The 26,405-nt window shown below is 37.8% G+C and overlaps 1 protein-coding gene across 4 annotated transcripts in view; it reads right to left on the bottom strand.

Moving 5' to 3' along the window:
* LMBR1 (limb development membrane protein 1) overlaps nucleotides 1-26,405 on the bottom strand; it is a 157,509-nt gene that overhangs the window by 71,284 nt on the left and 59,820 nt on the right. For 3 of the 4 annotated variants that reach the window (XM_032303985.1, XM_032303987.1, XM_032303986.1), the window contains exon 5: nucleotides 18,776-18,879. In XM_032303985.1, the coding sequence (XP_032159876.1) occupies nucleotides 18,776-18,879 (104 nt within the window). Of the gene's footprint in view, nucleotides 1-356; nucleotides 365-18,775; nucleotides 18,880-26,405 lie in introns of those variants that run through there. The other variant, XM_032303988.1, reaches the window with a different exon arrangement.

Below are 26,405 nucleotides of genomic sequence, written 5' to 3'. Positions count from 1 at the left end.
AAATTTATGAGAACCTTCCCATGATGCTAGACAAACAAAAATCCTTGAGATCTGGACACCTGCTGGCTCAGTCGGTTGAGCGTCTGCCTTCAGCTCAGGTCAGGGATCCCAGGCTCCTGGGATTGAGCCCTGCATCGGCCTCCCTGCTCGGTGAGGAGCCTGCTTCTCTCTCTCTGCCTCTGCCTGCCGCTCTGCCTGCTTGAGATCTCTCTCTCTCTCTCTCTTTCTCTCTGACAAATAAATAAATAAATAAAATTTTTTAAAAAATGCAAAGACCTTGTATTAAAAATTTTAAACATAATTCTAAATTCGAGAAAAAACTTTCGCAGTACACTACACTAGATTATCAGAACAACTTCATGGCCAGCCAGTGAAGACCTTTCGTTCTGCTTCTTTTCCAATAATCTTTAGTATCAATCTCACAGAAGAGAAGAGATGGGAACTGATATCTACCAAGCTCCTACCAGTTGCTTTACACACGCTCTTTGAATCTTCATGATAAATCAGAAGGTAAACTGTATTAGAAATGAGGAAGCTTACATCCCAGAAAGTTAAACAATCTGCCTCCGGTCACCCCATCGCAGTGAGTGAGCCGGCACTCCCTGCGAACTCAGGTCTGTCAGCTCTCAGAGCCTGTGCTTTCCACCTCCTCACACAGTACAAAAGTGAGACACCAAAGACAAACTGATGTGGAAACAGGGAGGCAGGGGAGAATGCTTAAAACACACTAAGACAAACCTCTAACATAGTAAAAGAAATAAAGGAAAACACATAAAAGCTTCTTTTACTAGAACATTAATTTTCAATTCCATAATAGCAAACTCATGCTGAGGTCAATCCTCAGTCCCATAAGAAACTTTTAATACAACAGAAGTCAATATCTTACCTTTTGTTTCATAAAATACCCACGCATAAACCCCAACAGATACAACAAAACAAAGATCAGTAGGGTTTTTATCACATTACTACTACAGCAAAACGTACAAAATATTAAAGTGCAGAATATAACAGAGAGTGCCACCACATAATTTAGCTGTAGCATCTCATTGCTTATGTGGCAAAGACGACATTCATACAAAAGCACTAAGAATTCCAAAATAGCACACAAAGCTTAGGGCTGTCTGCCCTCACTCCATTATCTGGGTTGGGCCCATCTCTCCCTGATTTCCACATCTCCCCCAGCTCTCAATAAAAGCAGCTTTGGCGGGGCGCCTGGGTGGCTCAGTGGGTTAAGCCTCTGCCTTCGGCTCAGGTCATGATCCCAGAATCCTGGGATCGAGCCCTGCATCGGGCTCTCCGCTCCACTGGGAGCCTACTTCCCCCTCTCTCTTTGCCTGCCTCTCTGCCTACTTGTGATATCTGTCAAATAAATAGATAAAATCTTTAAAAAAAAAAAAAGTGGCTTTGGGTGGACAGGTGTGCATGCAGGTGTATTTTACAGTTTTCCACTGAAAAACAATAAACTGACACTTCAGTTTTACATATCAGTTTCGATTTGGGTAATGTGAGCTCCTCAGCAAGAAAAATAGCCTTTCATTCCTTCCTATTTGTAAACAATGACAGTCTACTGTCTACTAAATACTAGTGCATATTCCACCCAACTTACAGGAACATCACACAACTACCTGCGCACCCATATGGCCCTCCCAACAACACCCAAACTTCCACACCAACCTGGCCAAACATAACCACTAATTTGAACTGCCATGTTCGTCATTTATTTATTTTTATTTTTGATTGTGGTAACACACACGTAACACAAAGTGTACCATTTTGAAGTGCACAGTTCTATTGCGTTAAATATTGGTTCACGCCGCTCTGCCATCTCCGTCACCAGCCATCCCCAGGACTCTTCCACATTCTCCAACTGAAACTCGGCACCCATTAATAGTGACTCCCCATTCCTTCCTGCTCCTGCACCCAGCCCCTAGCCCTGACCATCCTATTTTCTGTCTCTATGAACTTGACCATTCTAAGGGCCCGCAGACAAGTGGAACCACAGTATTTACCTGGTTGCGACAGCCTCACCTCCCTCAGCATAACGCTCTCCAGCCTCGCCCATGTTGCAGAATGTCTTTGATTTTTAAGATGAAATAACGTTCCATCGTAGATGCACACTACATTTTGTTTATCTATTAATCCGCTAGTGGATACTTGCGTTGTTTCCACCTTTTGGCAATTCTAAAGAATGCTGCCGGGAAAAGAAGCGTATAAAGGTCTGTGAAGGAAAGAGGAAGGCGGCGGTGGGGTAGGAGGAGCCTGGGCGAGCCGGAGGCCAGAGGGGAGGCGGGTGGGAGGACGGCGGAGCAGGTGACGGGGAGGAGGGCGGGCACGCGCTGTGCGCAGCTGGTGTGTGGAAGTGCTTCACTTAGTTGTGCGCCTGGAACTGAGTACCTGACATTACTCTGTTAGCCGACTAGAACTGGAATAAACACTGTTATAAATGAATAAATGAGTATCTGTGGAGCTCTCACGTTCAATTCTGTGCATACACCCAGAGGAGGAACTGCTGACGCATAAACAGTAATCCTGTTTCAATTTCTTGAGCAACCACCACACTGTTTGCCACAGCGTCTACACAACCTTACCTTCCCATCAACAGCGTTCATGCGTCTCATTCTTGCTACATCCTTACCAATACTCGTTCTTGTTTGGGGGGTTTTGCAGTTGTTGTTAGCCGCCAGCCTAATGCATGGGGAGAAATACCTCACTGTGGTTTTAATTTACATTTCCCCCAAATCTGGTACTATGGAGGTCTTTCATGTGCTTATTGGCCACATACATGTTTTCTCTGGAGACACATCTATCCCAGTCCTCTGACCCTTTTTTATTTGGTAGAGTAAGTCCCATCACCACGTTCTTCAAAACCGCTTTGGCCATTCTTGGCTCTCTGCTCCTCCATAAGAATTTTATTATCTGCTTATCACATTCTTTAAGATAACCAGTTGGAATTTTCTTTAGAATTGCACGGTTTCTAAAAAATAATTTGAGAACTGTTATTCTTACCCATATAAAGAAAGCCTAAACACAGAATAACCTATCCATTATTTAAGTCTCCTGTATCATCTTTCAATGAGATTTTTTGTTTCCATATATTATTTCCATAAAGATTCTACATATCATTTGTATGATTTATTTCAAAATGCCTTGTGCTATATTGCTACTATAAAAATTTTTAATTAGATTTTCTTTGTTGTTATTTATTAATTTTCTATTTTAATCTATATTAATTTTTCTATATCCAGGTTCCTTGATAAATTTTCTTATTTGAGGGGCACCTGGGTGGCTCAGTGGGTTAAAGCCTCTGCCTTCGACTCAGGTCGTGATCCCAGGGTCCTGGGATCGAGCCCCGCATCGGGCTCTCTGCTCAGCAGGGAGCCTGCTTCCTCCTCTCTCTCTGCCCGCCTCTCTGCCTACCTGTGATCTCTGTCAAATAAATAAATAAAATCTTTAAAAAAAAATTTTCTTATTTGAAGTAATAATTTATTCTTAGATTCTATGGGGTTTTTCAACAGACAATATCATCTGTTAATAATATTTTGTTAACCTTTCAGTTTTTTCTTTTCTTGTCTAACTGTAGTACTAGTAAATCCATAACAGCGTTATTATTAGAAATAAAGGATTTCAGATGGCATCCCAATTTTAAAGTAAATACTTTCTACATTTTACCATTAGGTACAATGCCAGTTACGGACTTAGAGTAGATATATATCCACTATCAAGTTAAAAACGTTTGCTCAAATTCTTAGTTTGCTTTTTAATCATGAATGGGTTATTGATTTTGCTAAATGTGTTTTGTGTCTCTTTGGAGGCACTCGAATTATTTTTTTCTCATTTACTTTCCTAATATGAGTTATAGTGCCATAGATTTTCTAATGTAAAGCCAATCTTGCATACCTGAAATAAAATTTTCTTTGATGATGATTTTTTGCATACATGGCTGAATTCAGCTTAATATTTTTTGATTCACAAGTATTCACAAATAAAAATGGCCTATAGTGATCTTTTCTTACACAACCCTTGTCTGCTTTCAGTATCAAGATTCTATCAGCCCCATAAAACTGTGAGCGTTCCATCTTCAAATCTCTGAACAAATCTGTATGAAACTGAAGTTATCTATTCTTTGACGTCTGGTAAAAATATCCTACAAACTGTCTGGACTTGATTTTTTAAAAATCAGAATGACTGTAGAACTTTCATTTCTGGCAATATTGAGAATAAGATATGCTTAATTTCCTCTGCCAAAAAGTGTCTGAAATGCTAGAGCAAATATTTTTAAATCTCCCTGAAATCTTTTGTCGATTTATTCTGAACAATACATTGAGTCTGGTAACCCTCACAGTGTTGGCTTTTCCCAGATGTCAGGTCATTTTCTGAATTCCTACTCATCTTTATATTTAAAGAGTTTTTTTCCTCCTGGTTCTCTTTATCACCTCCTGACTCTGGTGACAGCAGAACTACTAAGTGAATCTAGAAAGTAGATCTTAGATAGGCAGGATCTGGTTCTGAGTGATGGTCTCAGTAGCCTGTATCTTGGTGGACACTTGTAAGTATTTACTGGGCACTCTACCACCAGAACCCCCATTTTCTGTGTCAGCCTACAGTAAGTATTACAGCTGCTTGCTAACTGCAGCTCCCCTCTGAGTACCCTGGTCCTTTCTGTTCCTCACATCCTTTACCAGCAGAGCCAGATGGTTTGAATTTTTGTTAAGACCAGGTCAAAGAAGAATGGGAAAAACACAGATATACTCAGATAACTGGAAATGATAAAATCAATTTGCCAATAGATGCAAAACTAGACAGTATCCTATGGGACAACATAATAAAATGCTTGGAGCTATCTTTTATATAGAAAAGAAATCAATTCTATCAGACAAACTCTTTTTCATTGCTCTTACTTTCCTACAAGTTAGCTCTAACCCTAAAGAGATGTAAAATAGCCAAGTCAATAGAAAATCAAGCAAAGGTACACATCACCACCGTCTTCTACAAAGCCTAGGACTCCACTGACAGAACACCCAGCATCTCCTTTGCCCATTTCCAAGTCTTGGACAACTGCTTGCTCCTGGCACCAGAAAATTTATGTATGCAAAATAAATTATTAAAGTAAAAAGGATATAAAATATATGTACAAACTAATTATAATTACATAGTACTCCAAATACAAATATTGACAGGTAATTTGGAATGATATAAAGTGTAATGTCAGATTAATTGGCTTCCTATGAAATTTTTTAAATTAAAACTAAAATATTAATGAAAAAACAACAGAAGTCAAGATACACAGGATAATCAAACAAAATCACCAGCCTCATGAGTATGCTTCATGCGAGCCCAATAAGACACAGGAAAAGTAAACATTCAGGATCCTACAATACAGATGCATTCAGGAAGGATTTGTACATTTGTAGAAATCATCCTGGAATCTTGAGGATTTATGAACATCAGACTGGAAAAGATCTTCTTTGAACAGTAAGGCCATGAGTGGCTAAAACGTTTACAAAGCTAAAGAGGGAAGGCCAAAAGGAAAGACTGGGCCTCCATATTTGCTGACAAAATCAGAGCCATTTCAAGCAGAGACCACAAAACCTCCCAATCTGGAAAAAGGCCAAAGAATGTCCCCAAATTAACAATTAGCAAATTAATAATGTATTTCAGATAAAGGGCCAGTAAAATTAACAGGTAGAGAGAAAAGAGGAATCAGGGAGATTGGTTCAAGATGATCGATCATCACGGAAGACAGGAAAAATATATAACAAATAACCAATCAATGAATCTGCACCATTCCTAGCAGCTGCAACAACACCAAGCATAGAGTAAGTCACTGAACGAATTATGCTAGAAGATAAGACTGCCATCAGTAGACAATAATGTTAAGAAATCCCTAAATGATAGAAAGTAGATGGTATTAAATCTACGGAGAAATTATAGACTAACAAAGGGGGAAATAAGTACTAAGAGCCATAAGCTTCTAGTCAAAAATTCCTGGGCTCCTGGGTGGCTCAGTTGGTTGAGCGACTGCCTTCAGCTCAGGTCACCATTCTGGAGCCCCCAGAGAGTCTGCACTGGGCTCCCTGCTCAGCAGGGGTCTGCTTCTCCTGCTGACCTTCCTCCTCTCATGCTTGCTCACTCTTATTCTCTCTCTCTCAAATAAATAAATAAAATCTTTTATTTAAAAAGTACAAAAATTACAGATAAGAAATGCAGGAAAATCAGAACACAGTAAAATATTTAAAAATAATAGATAAGAGTAATATTCTTATATAAATTGCCTTAGAACTGAATAATACAGAGAAAAATTAATTCAGATTCATTATTTTAATCACCTCACAAAATTAACTACATAGATTAAAGTATTAGATCATTGTAAAAACTCACAGAAAAGGGTAGCTAAAATAAAAAAGACTACATTATTCATTCTTGGCTTTGAGGGATGATAACACAAACCAATATCAAATTACTAAGAAAGAATGTAATTTCAAAGTGTACAAAAGCTAGGACAAAATGAAACCAGGTTTTATTTAGGCCTGTTTATGTAATATTTATTGTCAAGTCCTGAATCACACAATTAATTTAAAGGCAATTAAACAGCACATGTCACAGTTAAATAGGACCACGTCAAAAACATATATGGATTATGAATCTTGAATTATATTAAATAAACTTTCTAAGGCCAACTTTAATTATACGTTTATATAAGCCATTTTTAACTAAAATTTATTTAGAAGTATCATACATTAAGTTAAAATGACAAAGTGATACATAATGCTTTGAAACAACTTTTATGCTAATTTCTTATCTTGGGGTTTCCCAGCAGTTATTAAATACTGAACCCCAACCCCTAGGAGGTAAAGGCCTGTGGAGTAACTCTCAGGGGAGACTTCTGCCCAGAACTAAGGCTGACAGTACAGTCTTCCCCTATCAGTGGGCAAAGGGTGTGAGTGTGTGAGTGTGTGTGTGAGTGTGTGTGTGTGAGTATGTGTGTGAGTGTGTGTGTGTGTGTGTGTGTGTGTGTTAAATGAGGAGGCTCCTCTGCTAAAGGCCTTTACCGGGGCCTCAGTTCCATCTCCTCACCTCTATGCACCTGTGACTCTCTGTCACCGAGTAATAACGACCTCGCTGTCCTGACCAACACAGCCAGGGCATCACCTACTCACTCACTGACATCACCTACTTACTCAACACCATCCAGGTGTTGTGCTACCTGTTCGGTTTGGTCTTTGGAGATTTTCCTGCTTTCCTGGAACTTATCTATGCATTTAATTATAGAGGGATTGGTTATACAGTTAAATTTTTGGCTTGCTTCTATTTAACAGCGTTAGAAAATTCATGAGTTGACATCAAACATCATATAACTAGATCCAAACAAAGTCCTATATATAAAATATATAGACTAAAATTTCTCTATACATTACAACTTATAATATTTTTAAAACTCTAATATCTTGAATTTTTTAAAAAACTATCTTTTATAACCTTCATATTTTATTTCTACATATTTAAGTAAGAAAATATTTCAGGGAGTTCTTTGCAAATGTTTCTCAATAAATAACACTCCAGGCTCAAGTCGTCTATTTTTAATACATAAAAAGCCAAATTAGATAAAATTATTATTCCATTTCCTCTGGTTAGCATTAATTTTGAAGTTCCAGGGCCATCTTAATGTGCAGTACAGAATTTTTAATGAGGCAAATACCCTCTACCACAACCCAGTGAGGATTTATGGGGTGGGTCTGCAGAATCATGATTTTTCTCATCATTAGTTTTATGCTCTTTATCCACATTGCACTTAAACCTCAGTGCCCCTTAGATTCATGGTATTTAAATAATCATTCATTAGAGCACTAAATGATTAAGAATTTTTAGAAAAGAAAACACACGATGCTCAAAACCGCCACTGTGGTTTGTGAGGTTCACCTGAGCGACCTGCCAGTGAAGTCCTGGAACCACGAGCACACGCCCAGGATCTCCACCAAAACCTGACAATCCCACCAAATACATATTCACAAGCTCTCGAAGTGTTTTAAGGAAAAATACATAAATTTATTGATTTTTTTAAAAAATAGAAATAGTAAGAGATATCTTTTTAGAATTGCACTGCAGTAACCCTTCCTAATCTCTAGAAGGCTTGAGAACTATTTGATTAGTAAGTATTAACACTGGCAAAAAACACTCCGCAGAGTCTAGCAGTAGCTCTGCCATGGATTATGTCCTTGAAGTTTGCCAAGAAAACTTGGGCTTCAAGACATTCTCTATAAGAAACATGCAATAACAGGAGCGCCTGGGGGGCTCCGTGGGTTTAAGCCTCTGCTTTTGGCTCAGGTCATGATCTCGGGGTCCTGGGATTGAGCCCCGCATCCTGGGATCGAGCCCCGCATCGGGCTCTCTGCTCAGCAGGGAGTCTGCTTCCCTTCCTCTCTCTCTGCCTGCTCTGTGCCTGCTTGTGATCTCTGTCTCTCAAATAAATAAATAAAATCTTTAAAAAAGAAAAAAAAAGAAACATGCAATAAAATTTGCCTTGGTAACTTCTCAAGATATTTAACAGATCAAATGAAATACATGAAAGCAGTTTAAAAACAATAAAACACAAAGCAAGCATGAACCTTCAGTAATATCTGGCAGCAGGGAAAAAAGATGAGAGGGCCTATTCTATGTAAGAATGAGATGTGGCACATAAGATATTAGGTTAACAGTATTAACACTATTTTCAAGGTTTACTTTGACTTTTCATCAATTTCTGTCACAATTTTCTATCAACAATTTCTATCATGCTAGTAAACACCAGCATCTGTCTTCCTGCTTCTAAGACACTCCAACCCAGGAGACATGCAAGTCGGGCACGGACAGGCCGGGCCAAGAAGGAAGCTGGGAATGGAGCACTATGGGCAGAGGAAAGCTCAGCCGCTGAACACATGGCCCTTGAAAGGCACGGCCAGGAAAAGGAAGATGCTCACCCCCTGGCAGGTGGTCAACATCCGGCCGAGCAGGCTGCAGTCAGGCTCCAGCACAGCAGGAGACCGGGAACCACCAGGCTTACCTAAGAGGCAAACGCGGTGGTGACTGTGGGGCTCATTCCCAACTGCCAGCTAAAGAACAAGAATAAGGGTGGGGAGATAGGGTTTTGTAAACCAAGCCAAGGATGGTAAAGATTCTGTGAAGACTCACTCCATTAATGAAGAGCCTCATTATAATTTAACCTGGAGGTTCTGGACTAAAAGCCTAAACTGTACCAAAACAATGCAAACTCTCATGTCTTTTGTGTTGTGGTTCTAAAATGATTCTAAAAATAACATACCTGCATGATAACCATGCAGAAACCTATAACCAGCCCCCTCCGGAAAGGGGAGCATTGATGCATTTTTAGATCCTTCCTCTGACAAATCAATGGGACTTCATTTTTCCTCTGTAAAAACTTTGTCTGCAACAGGCTAAGTATATATATCTGGGAAGACCATGGTAAATAAGTGAAAAAGACACACCTACAAACAATCCCAACAGAACTATAAGCCCTACTGCAGGAGGAGGAAGCAGCTCACCACAAAGCAGCCCCACTGAAAAGACTTAAGGAGCCCCAGGAGGTAGTAGCACTTGCAGACAGAGTCCACCAGGAAGTGATACGAGGGCTTCCCGGCAGAATCGCCCAAGGAGACAGAAGGCCATGGAAGCACCTAGAAAGGGCTGCACAAGGCGAGGAGTTCAGTGGGAAACAGCCTGGGGAACAGGGGAGCCTCCTGAAAAACTGGCCTAAAGGACAGATGTGAGCCAATCTCCAGAGTTGTAGATACAGTGTTACAGATGTTAGGCTTCATTTTGTTGGCCGTTAAAAACTATCAAAAGATTTCATGGAGGTGAGTTACAAGATATCATTAAGAAAACAATGCTGGAAGACAGCATGGAGGTTCCACTGTACAGGAAGGAAACTGGAAGCAGAAAAGACAGCAGGACAATGGTTTATATAATCCAAGTAAAAAATGATGAAGCCTGAACTAAGGTAATGCCATAGAGAAGAGTAGAACATTCAGAACACTTATTCAGAAATTATTCATAGTTTTTAAGTTATCTAATGCACTAGGTTCTTATTACAACGTAAAGTACTTTATTATATCTCTTCTAAAAAAAAAAAACAGAAGTATAATTCAATTCTGGGCACTTAAGAAGGAAACAAAAATTATCAAAAGATCAGAAAAACCTTTTTGATAACTCAAAAAAGCTTTAAAAAACTTTTAAGCCCTTCCCATGTCTGTTTTAAAAATCAACTGCTTATAATAAAAATTAATATTCATTAATTAATGTGTAAAGAGAAACATTAAATATCAAGTAATCCCAACTAAAATATGAAAGTATACAAGTAGTTAAATCTAGCATTCTAAACAACTTCAAATTTCTTCTCTGTGTTCTAAAAAAGATAATAGGAAATGTTTTCTATGAATTAGTCATTTCGGTACTTAATTCTAACTTTTTCTTCTGTTGATACAGCCTTATTTTTTCAGTTTTTGCCTACTGATCTTATTTTTAGATTAAGAATAAAAAGAATAATAAGAAAAAAAAGAATAAAAAGAATATATATATATGTGTGTGTGTGTGTATCCATATTTCTCACAATTTAGTGCTTTAAAAGTCAATTATTCCAAAACAGTAAGAACTTGCCTTTCTAGATAAGAACTACTTTGCTTACCAGCTGTGCAAACCAATAAATTTTTAAGTACTATAACTGCTAATAACTTCAGTTTTAAAGAAAAGTAGGTATACCACAACTTCAAGTATTTCCTAATGTCAAAACCTTCGAACAAGCCAATTGCCTTTATCTGATTATGCAACATTTATTTCTCAAAAGAACAGGCCAAATAAATGGGTTGGTAAAGTAATATACCAAGTTTCAATATATACTGGGAAATATTTCATAGAGATCATAAGATTAACATTTCATAATGCTGAATAAATTATTTTATAGACAAATAAATATGTTTAAACACCAAACAGAAGATTTTAATAGTCCAAACTCCAGCCTCACTGTGGACCTGTGAGCATGTGCCATAACGTGCCGTAACCAGGTAAGCAATTTCATTCTAGTCAGCATGAAATTAGACATCAATTTTACTTTCAAATAAAGCTTATTCCAACCAAGGGTAGATAGTTTTCAAGTCCCCCTCAAGAAAAGTTTTGGAAAAGAGACTCTAATTGACAATGATTATTTCCATAAAGTTGTTTCATGAATGTTGGGCATAGTAGGGCCAATTTAATTAAGAGTTTAATTACTTTAAAATCTGAACCTGATTATTTTTTATTCCCTCCATACTAAAATTCTTCCTCATTTAACAAAGAGCCCCAAATTGTGAGACTTTAGTTAATAATTTAATCATCATATAAAATAAAGTTTGAAGTTTAGTTACCTATTAAACACAATACCTATGTTTTTTACGACTTACACTGTTACAATATAAAGCAGTTCCTATTCCAAAAAGGAAATAAATAAAGCTGACTATGTCGACTCCACTATCATTTCTTATATGTAGCTTTGCTATCGCAGGTAAAAAATGATCCTACACAAATCTTCCTGACGTTTCATTATCAACTGCCACGTAGCCCATACATTTAAGCACCTACTCATAAGTGGCAGCTCCTGATAGGCGAGACCAACGAGATCCTGGGCAACCCCGCAGGGAGTACCGACAGCCCATTTTACAGACACGGACACTGAGACACATGCCTGTAGCCCTGCGTTAGTAAGGAGAAGAGTCAGGATTTAAGTCAGACGGTCTAAATGCCAAAGCTCACAATTTATCCACTATACTATTATGCAAAGAAAGAAAACATTTGGCGTTAGGGGAGAAATCTCTCATTTTTTGATAGATGGACAGAAAAATGAAAGTGCTATACAACGGTCCAATTCAGCGCTCCTACCATCTCGAAGTATACGGGTACCAGTGATATCTTTTAGAAACACAGCTGCTATTTAACAGTAACAGTTACTGTTACTGAAATTATAATTTAGTTCCCTCCAATATGCAATTGTACTAAAAACAGCGACAAAATTAAGATCATTTCATGAACTAAATGATTTTTAACTCAAAATCTTTATAAACTCAAATAATTTTACATGAAACAAATGTTTTCTTTTCCTCAAAGTAATACTTTTATACATCTTTCTCTAAGATCTCACATGGCAAGCTTCAATGAATCACTACAATCACGCCTTTTACAGTAGATTGACAATTCCGAAAAGAACCCTGAGCATATCAACACTGCCAGAATGAAATGTTTTAAAAATAATCATCTTTATCCATGTTGTTTCTATGGAAAACAAGGAAGGCTCCCAAGAGAAAACAGAGGAATTCTATTAATAAATTGCCGAATGATTTTTATTCTTGAAGGTGTTGGGAAAATCAAATTAACACGTAACAATAGTTAGTGAGATATGACTCCGTTTTCTGTAATAAACACCAAGATCAAAACGCACCCAAGGTAAACTTCCTTGCAAGTCTCCCAGCAGGAGTTTTCCTTCTTGTACGTGATTTCCTCTCACCCACAAAAACCAGGCCAAATACGCGCATGTGCCGCTAACACTAAGCAGCACTTCCTTATTCATCATGTCCAACAATTTATGGATGATCAGTGGCAAAAACGAGCAAAAATAATGAAAGAATGCAATGAAAGCTCCCTGAGACCGAGCTGGACTTCCTACTCATTTCTGTGTCTCTTTCAGATGCAGGCCTGATACAAATTAGCCACTGGGGGGAAAAAGTCGTCTGGTCATAAAATACAGTACAAGGTCACTTTTATGTAAGTTTGCCAAAAGGGACATAAACCAGGACAATTTCACACTGTGACACAGGATAGAAACATATTAAAACAATCTCTGTTCCTCCTCCATTGTGCTGTCACAGTGCTCAGCTTTATAGGCCTTCCCAGCACCAGCACCGGGCTCTTCGCTTCCACCTGGTCAGTCTAATTAATTAAGAAAGGAAGTTACCTCAAATTCTGTACTTTTTGCTTTTATTATCAAGCACTTCGTTTGAAGTTATAGGAGTTAACCTCTTAATCCTACAGACCGTGTGCTATGTTCTGGACATTTGGGGATGTCTGGATAGCTTGGATAATTGGTCAGGATGTTGCTGTCGCTTATGTTAAATTTTATGCCAAGTCTTCAAATCAAAGATAGGCATTAAGGTGAGGCACAATATAAAATTACTCCCAGAAACATCTTTGCTTTGTGAATTAATCTGCCATTGATTATATTTTTTCACTTCCATTAAATTGTTGAATTTCTGCCTCATAACATCTGAACTCAAAGCAAGATGTTAAAATATAATATGAAATAAATATGTTCCTAACTCCTACTTCATCTCTGGCCAGAGGTTAGATTTTCAGAGTTTACAAAGCAATCAGCAAACATCTGCTGACATCATCCCACATAATCTAGAGGTCTCTCTGAGGCAGAATGGGAAGAGAAAACCACACAGCTGATTCGAGGTGTGACAGGAACAGCAATGCTGTTGACCCCGATACCCTGGTACCCCGATACCCTGGTACTCTTGGAGTAACCAAGATTAAAAAAAAGAGGAGAAAGCATCTCCACCACAAAACACAACACCCAGCAGATATAACCTTCTTATCAGAACTGAAACAAACATTAAGACGCAAGCCTGGGATCGGGTTCAAACACACGTGAACATATATAAAGCTGGACGCAATACACAGAGGTAACTACAAAATAATATAAATGTGATAAATATTTAAGCACTAACAATAAGAGTTCTAAGTTCAGTTCTTACTTAAAAACTGTCTTGCTTTATCAAAAGCATCTCCATTCCCCTACCCTAGGAATATCAAGAATGGGAACAGTGAGGAGATGGTCCTAATAAAATAGAAACATGCGCCATGGCAAGGAGAGAGAAGAAAGGCTTGTTTAAGGCCCTTAAAAGGACATGGCCAACCCCCCAGGCCTAAAATGTCCTGTTTGAATTAACATAGTGGTTTAATTAAAAACTAAGTAGAGAATTCTGCTTAATTTGATTTTCAATTCAAGCTCTGCATCCGCCCATGGCTAGTGGCCAATTTCCGGGTCTCGGCACAATATGCAAGGGGCTGTTTTAAAATCGATTGCCCGGGGGACTCAATGAGAGTATGGTGGAGCCATGAGCCATTTAGGGACCCCACCGGACTTAGACATAGTAAAACAGCGCCGGGAGGGTGGTCAAAGGAATAAAAGAGAAATTTAACTTAACCATATTTCAAGTTTGTCATTACTCAAATCATTGTGCTGAATTTACCAATTAGAAGTGTTTTCTAAGCCCTCTTCAATAGCCCTTCAGAACTAGATATGTCTAAAGCCAATGAGCATCCTTTAAAGGATATACACTTATTTGTGGAGCATAACAAATAGCATGGAGGACAAGGGGAGATGGAGAGGAGAAGGGAGTTGGGGGAAATTGGAAGGGGAGGTGAACCATGAGAGACTATGGACTCTGAAAAACAATCTGAGGGGTTTGAAGGGGCGGGTGGGTGGGAGGTCGGGGTACCAGGTGGTGGGTATTATGGAGGGCACGGATTGCATGGAGCACTGGGTGTGGTGCAAAAACAATGAATACTGTTACGCTGAAAGGAAATAAAAAAAAATAATAATTAAAAAAAAAAATTAAAAGGATATACACAAAGGAATATACTCTTGCTAGCCAGCTAAGTAAAACATGTCAATGACTGTGATGCATTCACTTCAATGAGGCAACAATTAAAGTCTGGGGTCCAGTCTACAATATTGTGTAAAGAACTACAGATCTTAACAAACATGATGTAAAATCTGCACAAGTCAACTCCTAGGATCATATATTAGGAAAACAATGAAAGGCTTAAACATATACTTTACACATTAAGACTTAACCAAGCAATGTTAATAACCCTTGCAGCTTTCAAATAATTGATTTTAAAACTGAAAAACATAAATTTTTACAATTATATGTCATGATTACCTTAATCTTAAAGCTTTCCAAACAATTCTAACAGGGTCTAGAATGCACCACATCTTCAAGGTGATTTTGCTTCAGTCCATGACATTTCAAAATGGGAAAAATAATCTGTAACCTTAAAATAGCCCAAGATAATATGTGAATAATTAAGAACTGACTGTACTGTATTCAGTTGCTTTCTGGTGATCCCATAGAACATTTACTGGCGAAATGCATTAAGCTCTAGAATGATGCCACTAATAGCTAACATATCCTGGGCTATGTCTTTTACATGAATATTGTCCTCTCATTTAATCCTTTAAATAATACAGTAAGGTAACAATCATTACTATACCCATTTTACAGAAAGAAAACATGAGGTCCAGATGAAAAAACTAGCCCAGGCCGTGAGACTCAAAGGGGAAACTTCCGCCCATTAGCACCCATCCCTCCCATCTGTCTGCCACAGGCCCCTTCTCCGTGCACAAAGAGCAGAATCATTCTGCCTCTTCTGCCTCCAGGCTACAGCCCCGTTTTCCCTTCCCTCCTCTGAAAGCTTTAAAGACCAAGTTCTTTCATTTGGTTCCTACAACTCCCAATCGTTGTCCAATGACAAGTGACAAGTCAGACAAGCAGTAACCAACTCTCCCCAGCTGTCTCCTTGCCCCCTTTCAATCCTTTGCTGAGCTGGCGAACCACCTGGCCTGGACAAGCTGACTATACCTCGAACACATCAGTCCTCTCTGAGATCATGAAATGGAGCTGGTGATCTTGAAGGATTCAGAGGAGACCAACATAGTCAAAGATGTGCTTAGAAAAGAATACTGTTTTAAGAGTGTATGGACAGACTAGATGTAAAAAAAAGAGAGGAAAGAATGCTGTACAATTGTAGGTGTGAAGTATCTTCAGTTACCTTCTTGCGTCCCTCCTCAAGCTGCTTCTCCCCTTGGACCTTAGTCTCCACGGGGGAACAAGAGAACAGTGACATATCACTGGGGTTTCTGTCAGGTTTTTTTTTATTCTAGAGATGGTAATTCTGTTCCAGTAAATGTAGCCAAGACCTTGTTCTAGTTGGTTTGTTCACAACAAGGGAGGAAACCAATTTGGAGACAAGGAGTCTGTCCACATTACAAACTGTTTTTCTAAAAAATAACCTCTTTAACTAAAAACTAGAATTTTGTAAAGAGTATAAATTAGGTAGAGGCAGCATGTATACTACTTTCAAATATGAAAATAGAGCTAACACTGAGCTTTACCAATTGTTTTTGTACTTGGTAAGATTACACACGAGGTGGAGACAGGACCAAAGAACAATTTGCATATTTAAAGCAAACATCAACACAGCAACGTTGCTGACATATGTTGCAACACTCTGTTTAACGGGAGTAGGTGTGTGATTGATTCAGTACGGTGCGATCTCTACAAAACAGCGTTTCACATTGTCTGGTACGTGTACTCCCTTCCCTTAGTGACATATGTTTAAACTCCGACATGTGTATTTATCTCTATACTTATATAAAACAGTAGTTGCAAAAATCTTTTTCAAAAATCTTTTGCCAACTCCCTGTTATCTATAGCACAAAATCCAAACTAACTGGCAGAGCATTCAAGGCCTCCCAGATGTGACCCCAACAAGATTCCATGAACCCTGATCTCTGACCAATTCTGTTCTATAGCTAAGTGCCAGCCATTCCCTCAATCCAGGCAGAATCTGTGCCTTTGCTCAAGCCTGGAATGCCACGCTCCCTCCGGCAAAAGCCTATTCATTCCTTCAAGTCTTAGCTCAAGTGCAGGGGGACCCCTCCCGTGAAGCCTCCCCAGTTTCCTATGCAAATCAAGACTTTACTCCTTCCAGTGCCTCCCATCACAGCGGGCTGCATAAAGTTCATCACACCACATCCCATTTGATTGCAACTCTTTGTCCTATCTCTGGAAGGCAGAAGCCCTGGCTTTTCATTTCTGTCCCAGCAAGGTCCTATAGTAGCATAATTACTTCCTAGTAGGTGCTTCGCAAAACTCTGTTGAATGCATGAATATCCATCAAAAGCTTTGGCTCTAAAATTATACAGAAATCACTTTCTCAAGTGTCTCCTCTGCTGTCACTTCTTGGTGTTCATTCTTTCCAGCCCTCTTCAACACAGTATTTTACATCCCATTCTTCCAGAAACCCTGTCTTCTGGCCTCCACAAAACTACCCCCCTGTGCCCCCCGCTTTCTCACGGGACCTGCTCAGCAGCCTCCTTTGCTTCCTTCCTCTGCAAGGCCGCCACAGAGTAGTCCTCTCTGCTCCAGCCCCGTTTGTCCTTGGCCACCTCATCCACTTGGGCAGCCTCAATAAACTCCAGTGTTGACATGTGAAGATCACCCACTCTGGGGTGGTTATAACCACGAGGTTTTAGTACCCGTTCTGGAATTGTACATATGTGGCCCTTAGACAACTTAATAACAGCTAATATATTTGGACCTCAGTTTTCTCCTTATAAAAGGAAGGTCTGCACTACATCCCATTCAGCAAAACTCCTATAATTTCTTCAAGAAGTCTTAAGCAAAGAGCTTTTTAAACTGAAACTACACAATTCTTTCACATTATACAGATGATTGAAATAATTCAGATAAACCATGATAAAAAACAATTCCAGTATATCAAAGCCAGTTTTCTCAATGTCAGGTCTGACTACCAAATACAACCATCCATTCTGATCTCAGGACACTTATTATATATGAAATCAACTCTGACTTTTCAGGTTCAAACTATTCAAGTATGAAGTAATCTCTAGAAAGCAAGAAGGTACATCCGCTAAAACAATACCCTATCACCTCTCAGTGACTCTTTCCTGGCATCCTTCAACAAAAGGATGTACTTAAGGTTTAAAATCAGAAGACTTGCAAAATGTGAGACTAAACAATTTCATTGCTAAGTACCTACAAAAAGTTATATGAAATAAAAAGTCATAAAAATTCAGTTTATAGCTTCCCTTGCCACAGGTATTGAGCTGGCATTAGAGTATTGTTCAACAGTAAGACACACAGGCATACCTTCACTTCACATAGCACAATACAAATAGAACTAACAACTAAAAAGGTGTAATGTGTCCATAAATAAACTGTAACTCGGACCTCATTTTTGCCAAAAAGTATTAACTATTTAAATCTTTGTATTATATTCCATATGGTTATATGGTTAACCATTGCTATATGGTTATAGCAAAGACCCCCACAAGCCATAAACAGGAACATCGTTTGTTTCACTTTAAAATGTTATTTTCAAAGACAGATGAAGCTATTACCACTGATACAGTCTGGACTGATTGTTTAAGATGCTCTTGCAAAGTCTCCTGTTAGGCTCACTTTTAACCTCTCACATTCACTAGGATCAATAACTCACAGTATCTTGAGAATCTGACTATCTACAGGGCATGTTTGATTTTATAATATGCTACTCTCCCGAAAATACGAGATACAAAATAACTTGTACATCAAAATATGGTTTAATATTTTGAGAATTTCATGTCATACTTTACACTAAATCCAAGAGAGCCTACAAAAGGAAGAACGGCTATCTTATCAGCTTTCTTCTCTACAAATACTCCAAGTTTACAGGTACTATTAAAACCTTCAAAGGTCAAAAGATGACTTCCTCCCTACGGAACAAAATCATTCAATATGCAATATTATTAATATTATTGTCAACATGATTAATATTAATAAGATGTCATTATTACTAATTAAATGTTTTATATTTCAAATGGTTGTTCAAGCCTGTTTTTACTAGTTCAACATGAGTGACATATACTTCTTTTGAAAAATTTAATTCCAAAATATGATTCACTTACCTTTTTCAGGCCAGCAAAACCTTCTGATTCCAGAAAGAAAAAGGCAAAGGGCATCAACACAAATAAACAAAGGTTGGAAAAGAGAGAAGCAAGATTCCACAAGCCTATAGGGAGGTAACAAAAAAAGAATAAAAAGATTAGAGACAGGCCTTCTCAAAAAAAAATTACTACGCTAAATTATGATATTAGTCAAAGAGCTATACTTTTTAATAATAAAAATAAATATAAACTTGAAGACAGTGCCTAACAAATCACCTAAACTTACAAATGAGAAAATAATTACACATCCAAATTTCTGTAACTTTGTAGCTTGTACCTATTAGGGAAAACCAATGTAGAAACTAGAAATATTTTTCTCCATGCCCTAAAACAAATTCACTAAAGATATGACAAATGCAGAGATCCAAGACAGAGTCTCTTTAGATATACTGGCATCTGAATATTTAAATTAGAGCCACTAGCATGAATTGAGCACTTAATAAATGCCAGATACTCTACTAGACATTTTACATGCACAGTATCATTTAATTTAAGCCCAAGCAAAGTAAGTCAATCAGAGATAGACAATTATATGATCTCCCTGATATGAGGAATTTGAGCAGCAGGGCGGGGGCATCGTGGGTGGGAAAATGAAACAAGATGGGACGGGAGAGGGAGACAAACCGTAAGAGACTCAATCTCAGAAAACAAACTGAGGGTTGTTGGGGGGAGGGACAGGGTGGCTGGCTTATTGGGGAACGTATGTGCTATGGTGAGTGCTGTGGATTATGTAAGCTTGATGACCCACAGACCTGTACCCCTGGGGCAAATAATACATTATATGTTAATAAAAACAAATAAATATTTAATTTAAGCCTACTAAAAACACTAAAAGTAATAATTAGCACTTCTTGGGTCCTTCGGTGCCAAGCACTATTCCAAGTGATTTACCAGTATTATATGAACTCGTGTATTCCTCACAGGAATCCCCCAACAAGACAGAGGCATAGGCTGGTTATATAACTTAGCCAAGGTTGTAGAGTCTGCCAGTGGCAGAGTTAACTCCTGGGATTTTTAAAAATCACTATATCATAGAAGGTTAAGTAAGCAATTCTAAGTGGGAAGGAAAATATAAGAAAGGCAGACAAGTTCGTATCACCTTTTGGCACATTCTGTACTCATAAAACCACAATAAAGAGCTACTAAAATGATAATAAATAGATTTAGGAAAAGAAGACTAAGTCTATCTTTGGGATTATGTTTGGCCAAACTTCTTACATCTTTTATAGGTAAAACTCTCAAATTTAAAAACGATTTTCAAAATAATACCTGTAATACTTAAAAAATCAAGAGTTAAAGACAAAATTATACTAAGTATAAATTCAATCTATCACATGCACTTATCACTCAGTGCTTTGGAAAACTTTCAAAGCCCCTATTTAGAAGGCAGTGTTCCAAGCACAAGAGACAGAGGAATGAACAAAACCTTTGTTTTAACCAAAATATGGTACGAGGAGTCTTTTCCGTTTCAGCCATTCTAATAGGTATATAGTGGTATCTCTTTACTGTTTAAATTTGCATTTCCCTAAATCAATAAAAAATAACATGAACATCTTCATGAACTTGTCTGCCACCCATATGTATCTTCTTTGGTGAAAAATCCCTTCAAGTCTGTTGCCCATTGTTTCATTAGATGTTTGTTTACTTACTGTTGAGTTTGGCAAGTTTTTTACATATGCTGAATACAAGTCCTTCATCAGGTATATAATTAGCAGATATTTTCTCCCCATCTGTAGATTGTCTTTTCATCTACCTTTTTAACAAGTATCTTCCAAAGAACAAAATTTCTTGATTTTGACAAAGTCCAATTTACCAATTTTTTCTTTTACAGATCATCTTTCCCAAGAAATTACGGTCTATTCCAGTAACACTAATACTTTCTCCTATGTTTCCTTCAACAAGGGCTACAGTTTTAAGATCTACATTTATATCTATGATCCCTTTGAGTCGCCTTTTGTATTTGGTGCCTGGTATGGACTGATGTTCATTTTTTTCCCTATGACTATCCAATTGCTCCAACACCATTTGTAGAAAAGAATACTCTTTTTCTGCCAAATTGCCTTTGCACCTTCACTGAAAGTAAACGGACAGTATATGTGTAGATATATTCCTGGATTCTCTATTCCATTGAGTCAATCTATATAGCTTTATGCTGATACCACACCATCATGATTACATGGCCTTAAAATTTAAGGTTTTGAGTTGGGTAGTAAGTCTTCCAATTTTGTTTGCTTTCAAAGTTGTTTTGGCTATGCTAAGTCCTTTGAATTCCCATCTCAATTTCAGATCAGCTTTTCAATTTCTACCAAAAAAGGGGGGAGGAAAAAAAACCCTTCTGGGATTTTCAATGAGACTGCATTAAATTGGTAGACCAATCTGGAGAAAACTGACATCTTAACATTGTCTTTTTATCCATGAACATGGTATATCTCTCCATTTATTGTGGCATTCTTTATTTTTTATCAGCAGTGTTTTATACTATATAGTATATAGTATAGTATATAGTATATAGTATATAGTATAGTATATAGTATCCCTAAGTATAACATGTTTCTGATGCTACTATATACAAGTGGCATTGCTTTTTTTTTTAATCAATGTCCATTTATTCATTGCAAGTATACAGAAATACAGTTGAGTTTTGTACATTTATTGTGTATCCTGCAACCTTGCAAATTCATTAACTGGTTCTAAGAGCTTCTTAATAATAGACTCTACCACAATTTCTATATAGACAACCAAATCATCCGTTAGTAGATACAGTTTCACTTTTTCCTTTCCAACCTTAATGTTCTTTATTTTCTAAAAATCACCAGAACAATGTTGGATAGAAGTGGTGAGGGGACATCTTTACCTTGTTTCTATTCCCAGGGAAAAGTCTTTCATTAAGCATAATGTTACCTATAGGGTTTTTACAGATGCTCTTTATTAGGTTGAAGAAATTCCCTTTCATGCCTAATTTGCTGACAGATTTTATCAAGAATGGATGTTGAATTTTTCTTCTGATATTTCTGCATGTATTATGGTGACTTTTCTTTTTTAGGGTTTGAATATAGTAATTACATTCATTGATTTGTCAAAAATTATAATGTATTATTCTTTTTATATATTGCTATATTTGATTTGCTAAATTTTGCTTAGAATTTATGCATAACTCTCTTTTCTTGTAATGTCTGTCTGGTTCTGGGAACAAGGTAATGCTAGGCACCATGAATTAGGAAGTATTCCTTCACTTCCAATTTTCTAAAAGAGTCTGTGTAGAACTGGTATTGCTTCTTCCTTAAATATTTAATAGAACTGAGAGTGAATTCTTCTTGGCCTACAGTTTTATTTGTAAGAACATTTGTAAAATTTCTACATTTGTGAGACTTCAGTAGTTTTTGCCTTCCAAATTTTCCCATTTCTCTAAGGTGCTGTATTGACATAAAGGTGTTCACAATGTGCACTAATTATCCTTTCAATACCTGTAGAATCCATAATGATGTCACCTCTTTCATTCCTCTTATTAGTAATTGGTGTCATCTCTTTTTTTTTTGCTAATCAACCTGACTGCAGCTTTATTAATTTTATTGATCTTCTCACTTTCTCTGTATTTTCTGTTTTCTATTTCACTGATTTTTCATCTTATCTTTTTTTAATTTCCAGTCTTCTTAATTTGGTATTCATTTGCTCTCCTCTTCCTGTTTTCTTAAGGTAGGAATTATGGGCACTGATTTAAGAAACTTTTTCTTTTCTAAAATGGACATTTTAGTGCTATAAATTTTCAAATGTTTTATTTTTGTTTTCATTTAGTTCAAAGTACTTTCAAATTCCCCTTCTAATTTCTTCTTTGGCTTATTAGTTATTTAGTTACCAAATAATTGAGGGATCTTCTAAGTATGTTTCTGCCACTGGTTTCCCATTTAATTTCATTAAAAGACATATCTTATATGTCTTAAATTCTTCTAAAAGAATTGAGATTTAGGGCGCCTGGGTGGCTCAGTGGGTTAAGCCGCTGCCTTCGGCTCAGGTCATGATCTCAGGGTCCTGGGATCGAGTCCCACATCGTTCTCTGCTCCGCGGGGAGCCTGCTTCCTCCTCTCTCTCTCTCTGCCTGCCTCTCTGCCTACTTGTGATCTCTCTGTGTCAAATGAATAAATAAAATCTTTAAAAAAAAAAAAAAGAATTGAGATTTACACAAAACAAAGGGTTTTGTGGGGTTGGGGGGTCAGGAGAGGGTGGTGGGGTTATGGACATTGGGGAAGATATGTGCTATGGTGAGTGCTGTGAAATGTGTAAACCTGGTGATTCACAGACCTGTACCCCTGGGGCTAATAATACATTTTATGTTTATATAAAAATTTAAAAATAAAAAAAAAAAGAATTGAGATTTATTTTATGGCACAGAATATAGTCTCTCTTGGCAAATGTACCTAGTAGACTAAAAGAATGTATATTCTACTGGCGTTGGGCAGAGTGGTCTATAAATACAAAGTAGGCCAAACTGGGGTCACCTGGGTGGCTCAGTTGCCAAGTGAATGCCTTGGGCTCATGTCATAGTCCCAGGGTCTTGGGATTAAGCCCCACATCAGGCTCCCTGCTCAGGAGGAACCCTGCTTCTCCCTCTCCCTCTGCTCGCTGCTCCCCCTGCTTGTATTCCTTCTCTTGCTGTGGCTCTCTCTGTCAAATAAATAAATAAAATCTGAAAACATAAATAAATAAATTAGGTCAAGTTAGTTAAGAATGTTATTCAAATCGTCTATCTTGTTAATTTTCTTAATTTGTTCCATCAATTATTAAAAAGAAGATATTGGTAAATCTGAATAGAACTGTGATTTTGTTAAGTTTTCTTACTCTAATTTGTATTTTTTACTTACTCTAATTTGTATCTAATTTAATTGATTTCTCTTAAGTTTTTGCTTCATGTATTTAATAGCTATTTATTAGGTAGATAAATGTTTATTAAGTTTTGATGAATCAAGTCCTTCATCATTATGAAATGATCTTGTTTATGCCTAGCAAAACCGATACCCTTTTCTAATAATAATATACCTACTCCAGCTTTCTTCTTATTAGGATTAGCATGGCATACCTTTTTTCTGCTATTGCTCTAAACACATTTGTGTCTGTATATTTAAAATGAGTTTACTGTAGGCCCCCCTATACTTGAGTCCTCCTTTTTATTTAATCTGATAATCTCTGCCTTTTTAAAAAAGTTTATTTATTTTTAAGTAATCTCTATACCCAAAATGGGGCTCAAACTCCCAACCCCAAGATCAAGAGTTACATGCTCTTCTGACTGAGCCTACCAGGTGCCCCCAATCTCGATTTTTTAATCGGAATGTTTAAACCACCACTGATGTTTACTGATATGGTCAGGTTTAAGTCTGTTGATTTGCTCTTTATTTTCTTTTTGTCTCATTTATTGTCCCGTTTTCTTCTTTTTCTGTACTCCTTTGGATTAATTTTTATGATTCCATTTTATTTTTTACAGTTGCTTATTGACTATACCTCTTCATTAAACTATTTTAGGGTTATATGCAGGTTTATCACATACACCTTAACTAATCATAATCTTTCAAGTGATATAATACTCATGTACAGCATAATAACCTTCCAACAGTGTATTTTCATTTCTTTCCTTCTGCCTTTGTGCTATTGTTGTCATGCATTTTACCTGTGTATGCTGTAAAATCATAATACATTGTTACTATTTTTTAAGCAGCCAATTATCTTTTTTTATTATTATTTTATTTGTTTGAGAGAGAGGGGAGGGAGAAGCAGGCACCCTAATGAGCAGGGAGGCCCTGCTTTGTACTCAGGTGTGGACTCCAGGTAGGCAGAGTGAACCCCCAAAGATGTCCACATCTTAATCCCTAGAATCTTTGAATATGTTACATTACATGATATATTAGTTTTCTAGGGTTGCACTAGAAACAGAAATTTGTTCTTTCACAGTTTTGGAGGCTCTAAGTCCAAAATCATGGTATCAGTAGGGCCATATCCCTTCTGAAGGTTCTAGGCAAGAATCCTTCCTTATCTCTTCTGGTAGCTGCATTCCTAGTTCTTACAGATGTATCTCTCCAAATCTACCTATGTCTTCACATGGCCTTTTTCAGGTGTGTCTGTGTCTTCGTTTTATCTTCTTTTAAGGATACTAGTAATTAAATTAGGGCCCACCCTAAGCCCATGTGACCTTATCTTAACTAATTACATCTTCAAAGACATTATTTCCAAATAAGGCCACATTCTGAGGTTCTAGGTAGACCTGAATGGGGGGAGATGGGTAGGCAGGAAAGAGGACCATTATTCAATGCCAAAAAGACCGCAGATATAATTATTAAGGTCATAGACCTTAACATAGGTTGACAGAGAGATCATCTTAAATTAGCCAGGTGGGTGAAACCTACCCAAATAACCTTTAAAAACAGAGAACGTTCCCCAGCTGAAGTCAGAGAGAAGCAGCAGAAGGGTATATCAGAGAGGAACTCAACCCACTTTTGCTAGAGGGGGTCAAATGAAAAACATAAGAGGTGGGCAGCCTCTAGAGCAAAGACCAGCACCTGGCAAGGAAATGGGCTTCAGTCTTAAAACCACAACGAACCGGGGCGCCTGGGTGGCTCAGTGGGTTAAGCCGCTGCCTTCGGCTCAGGTCATGATCTCAGGGTCCTGGGATCGAGTCCCGCATCGGGCTCTCTGCTCAGCAGGAAGCCTGCTTCCTCCTCTCTCTCTCTTTGCCTGCCTCTCTGTCTACCTGTGATCTCTCTCTGTCAAATAAATAAATTAAAAATCTTTAAAAAAAAAAAAAACCACAACGAACCAAATTCAGCCAATAACCTGAACGATCCTGGAAGTAAATTATTTCCCAAAGCCTCCAATAAGGAATACAACCTCATGAAAAACCTTCATTTCAGCTTCTGCCACCCCCACAAAAAGAACATCAGTTTAGTAAGACTTACAAGGAGAAATGTTTAAACTGAGATGATGATAGCCCTTTCATTCATCCAGCTGTACAACAGCGTGTCTCAGTGCAACTCGCTCCTGTCTAGTACTCTGTCCAGAACCTCCAGTCACTTGCCCCCCCCCACATCTGTATCCTGCACCCCCATCCTCCCAGCAGCACCCTGGCTGCAGGACTCATATATGCTGAATTGCTGAGCTTCAGTGCCTACATTTTCTTGAAAACTTAGTTGTTTTAGGTGACAGGGTATATACAATCTCTCTTACTCATCTTGGTTAGACTATATGTAGCTTTTAAACTTGAATACTGATTTTCTTACTTCATACCTGAGCCTTAGTTTTTGATAAAACAATAAACACAGGGAATGCTCTGGGCATAAAACACCACAGCAGTTTGCTCTTTCTTTACTTACTGTCCTCGTGGATTTGTTAATCTTTAAAAAGCTGTTTTTAACCTGTAGTTACCCACTGTTTGAAGTTGACTTCCCAAATACTTACTGATGTTCTTGCCCCCCTTTTTTGTTTCAACACACAACTCAATAAAGCCTAAACCTCAATTCCTATGTCTTTGTTCTCACTTACTCAACGAAATTGTTATCCATTCTCTTTACTCTCTTGCCCTAAATTCCTAAAATGTAATTGCTCCAGTACA

Source organism: Mustela erminea, chromosome 11 (genome assembly GCF_009829155.1).
Source record: "Mustela erminea isolate mMusErm1 chromosome 11, mMusErm1.Pri, whole genome shotgun sequence".
NCBI lineage: Eukaryota > Metazoa > Chordata > Mammalia > Carnivora > Mustelidae > Mustela > Mustela erminea.
This window is presented reverse-complemented; position numbering and strand designations above follow the sequence as displayed.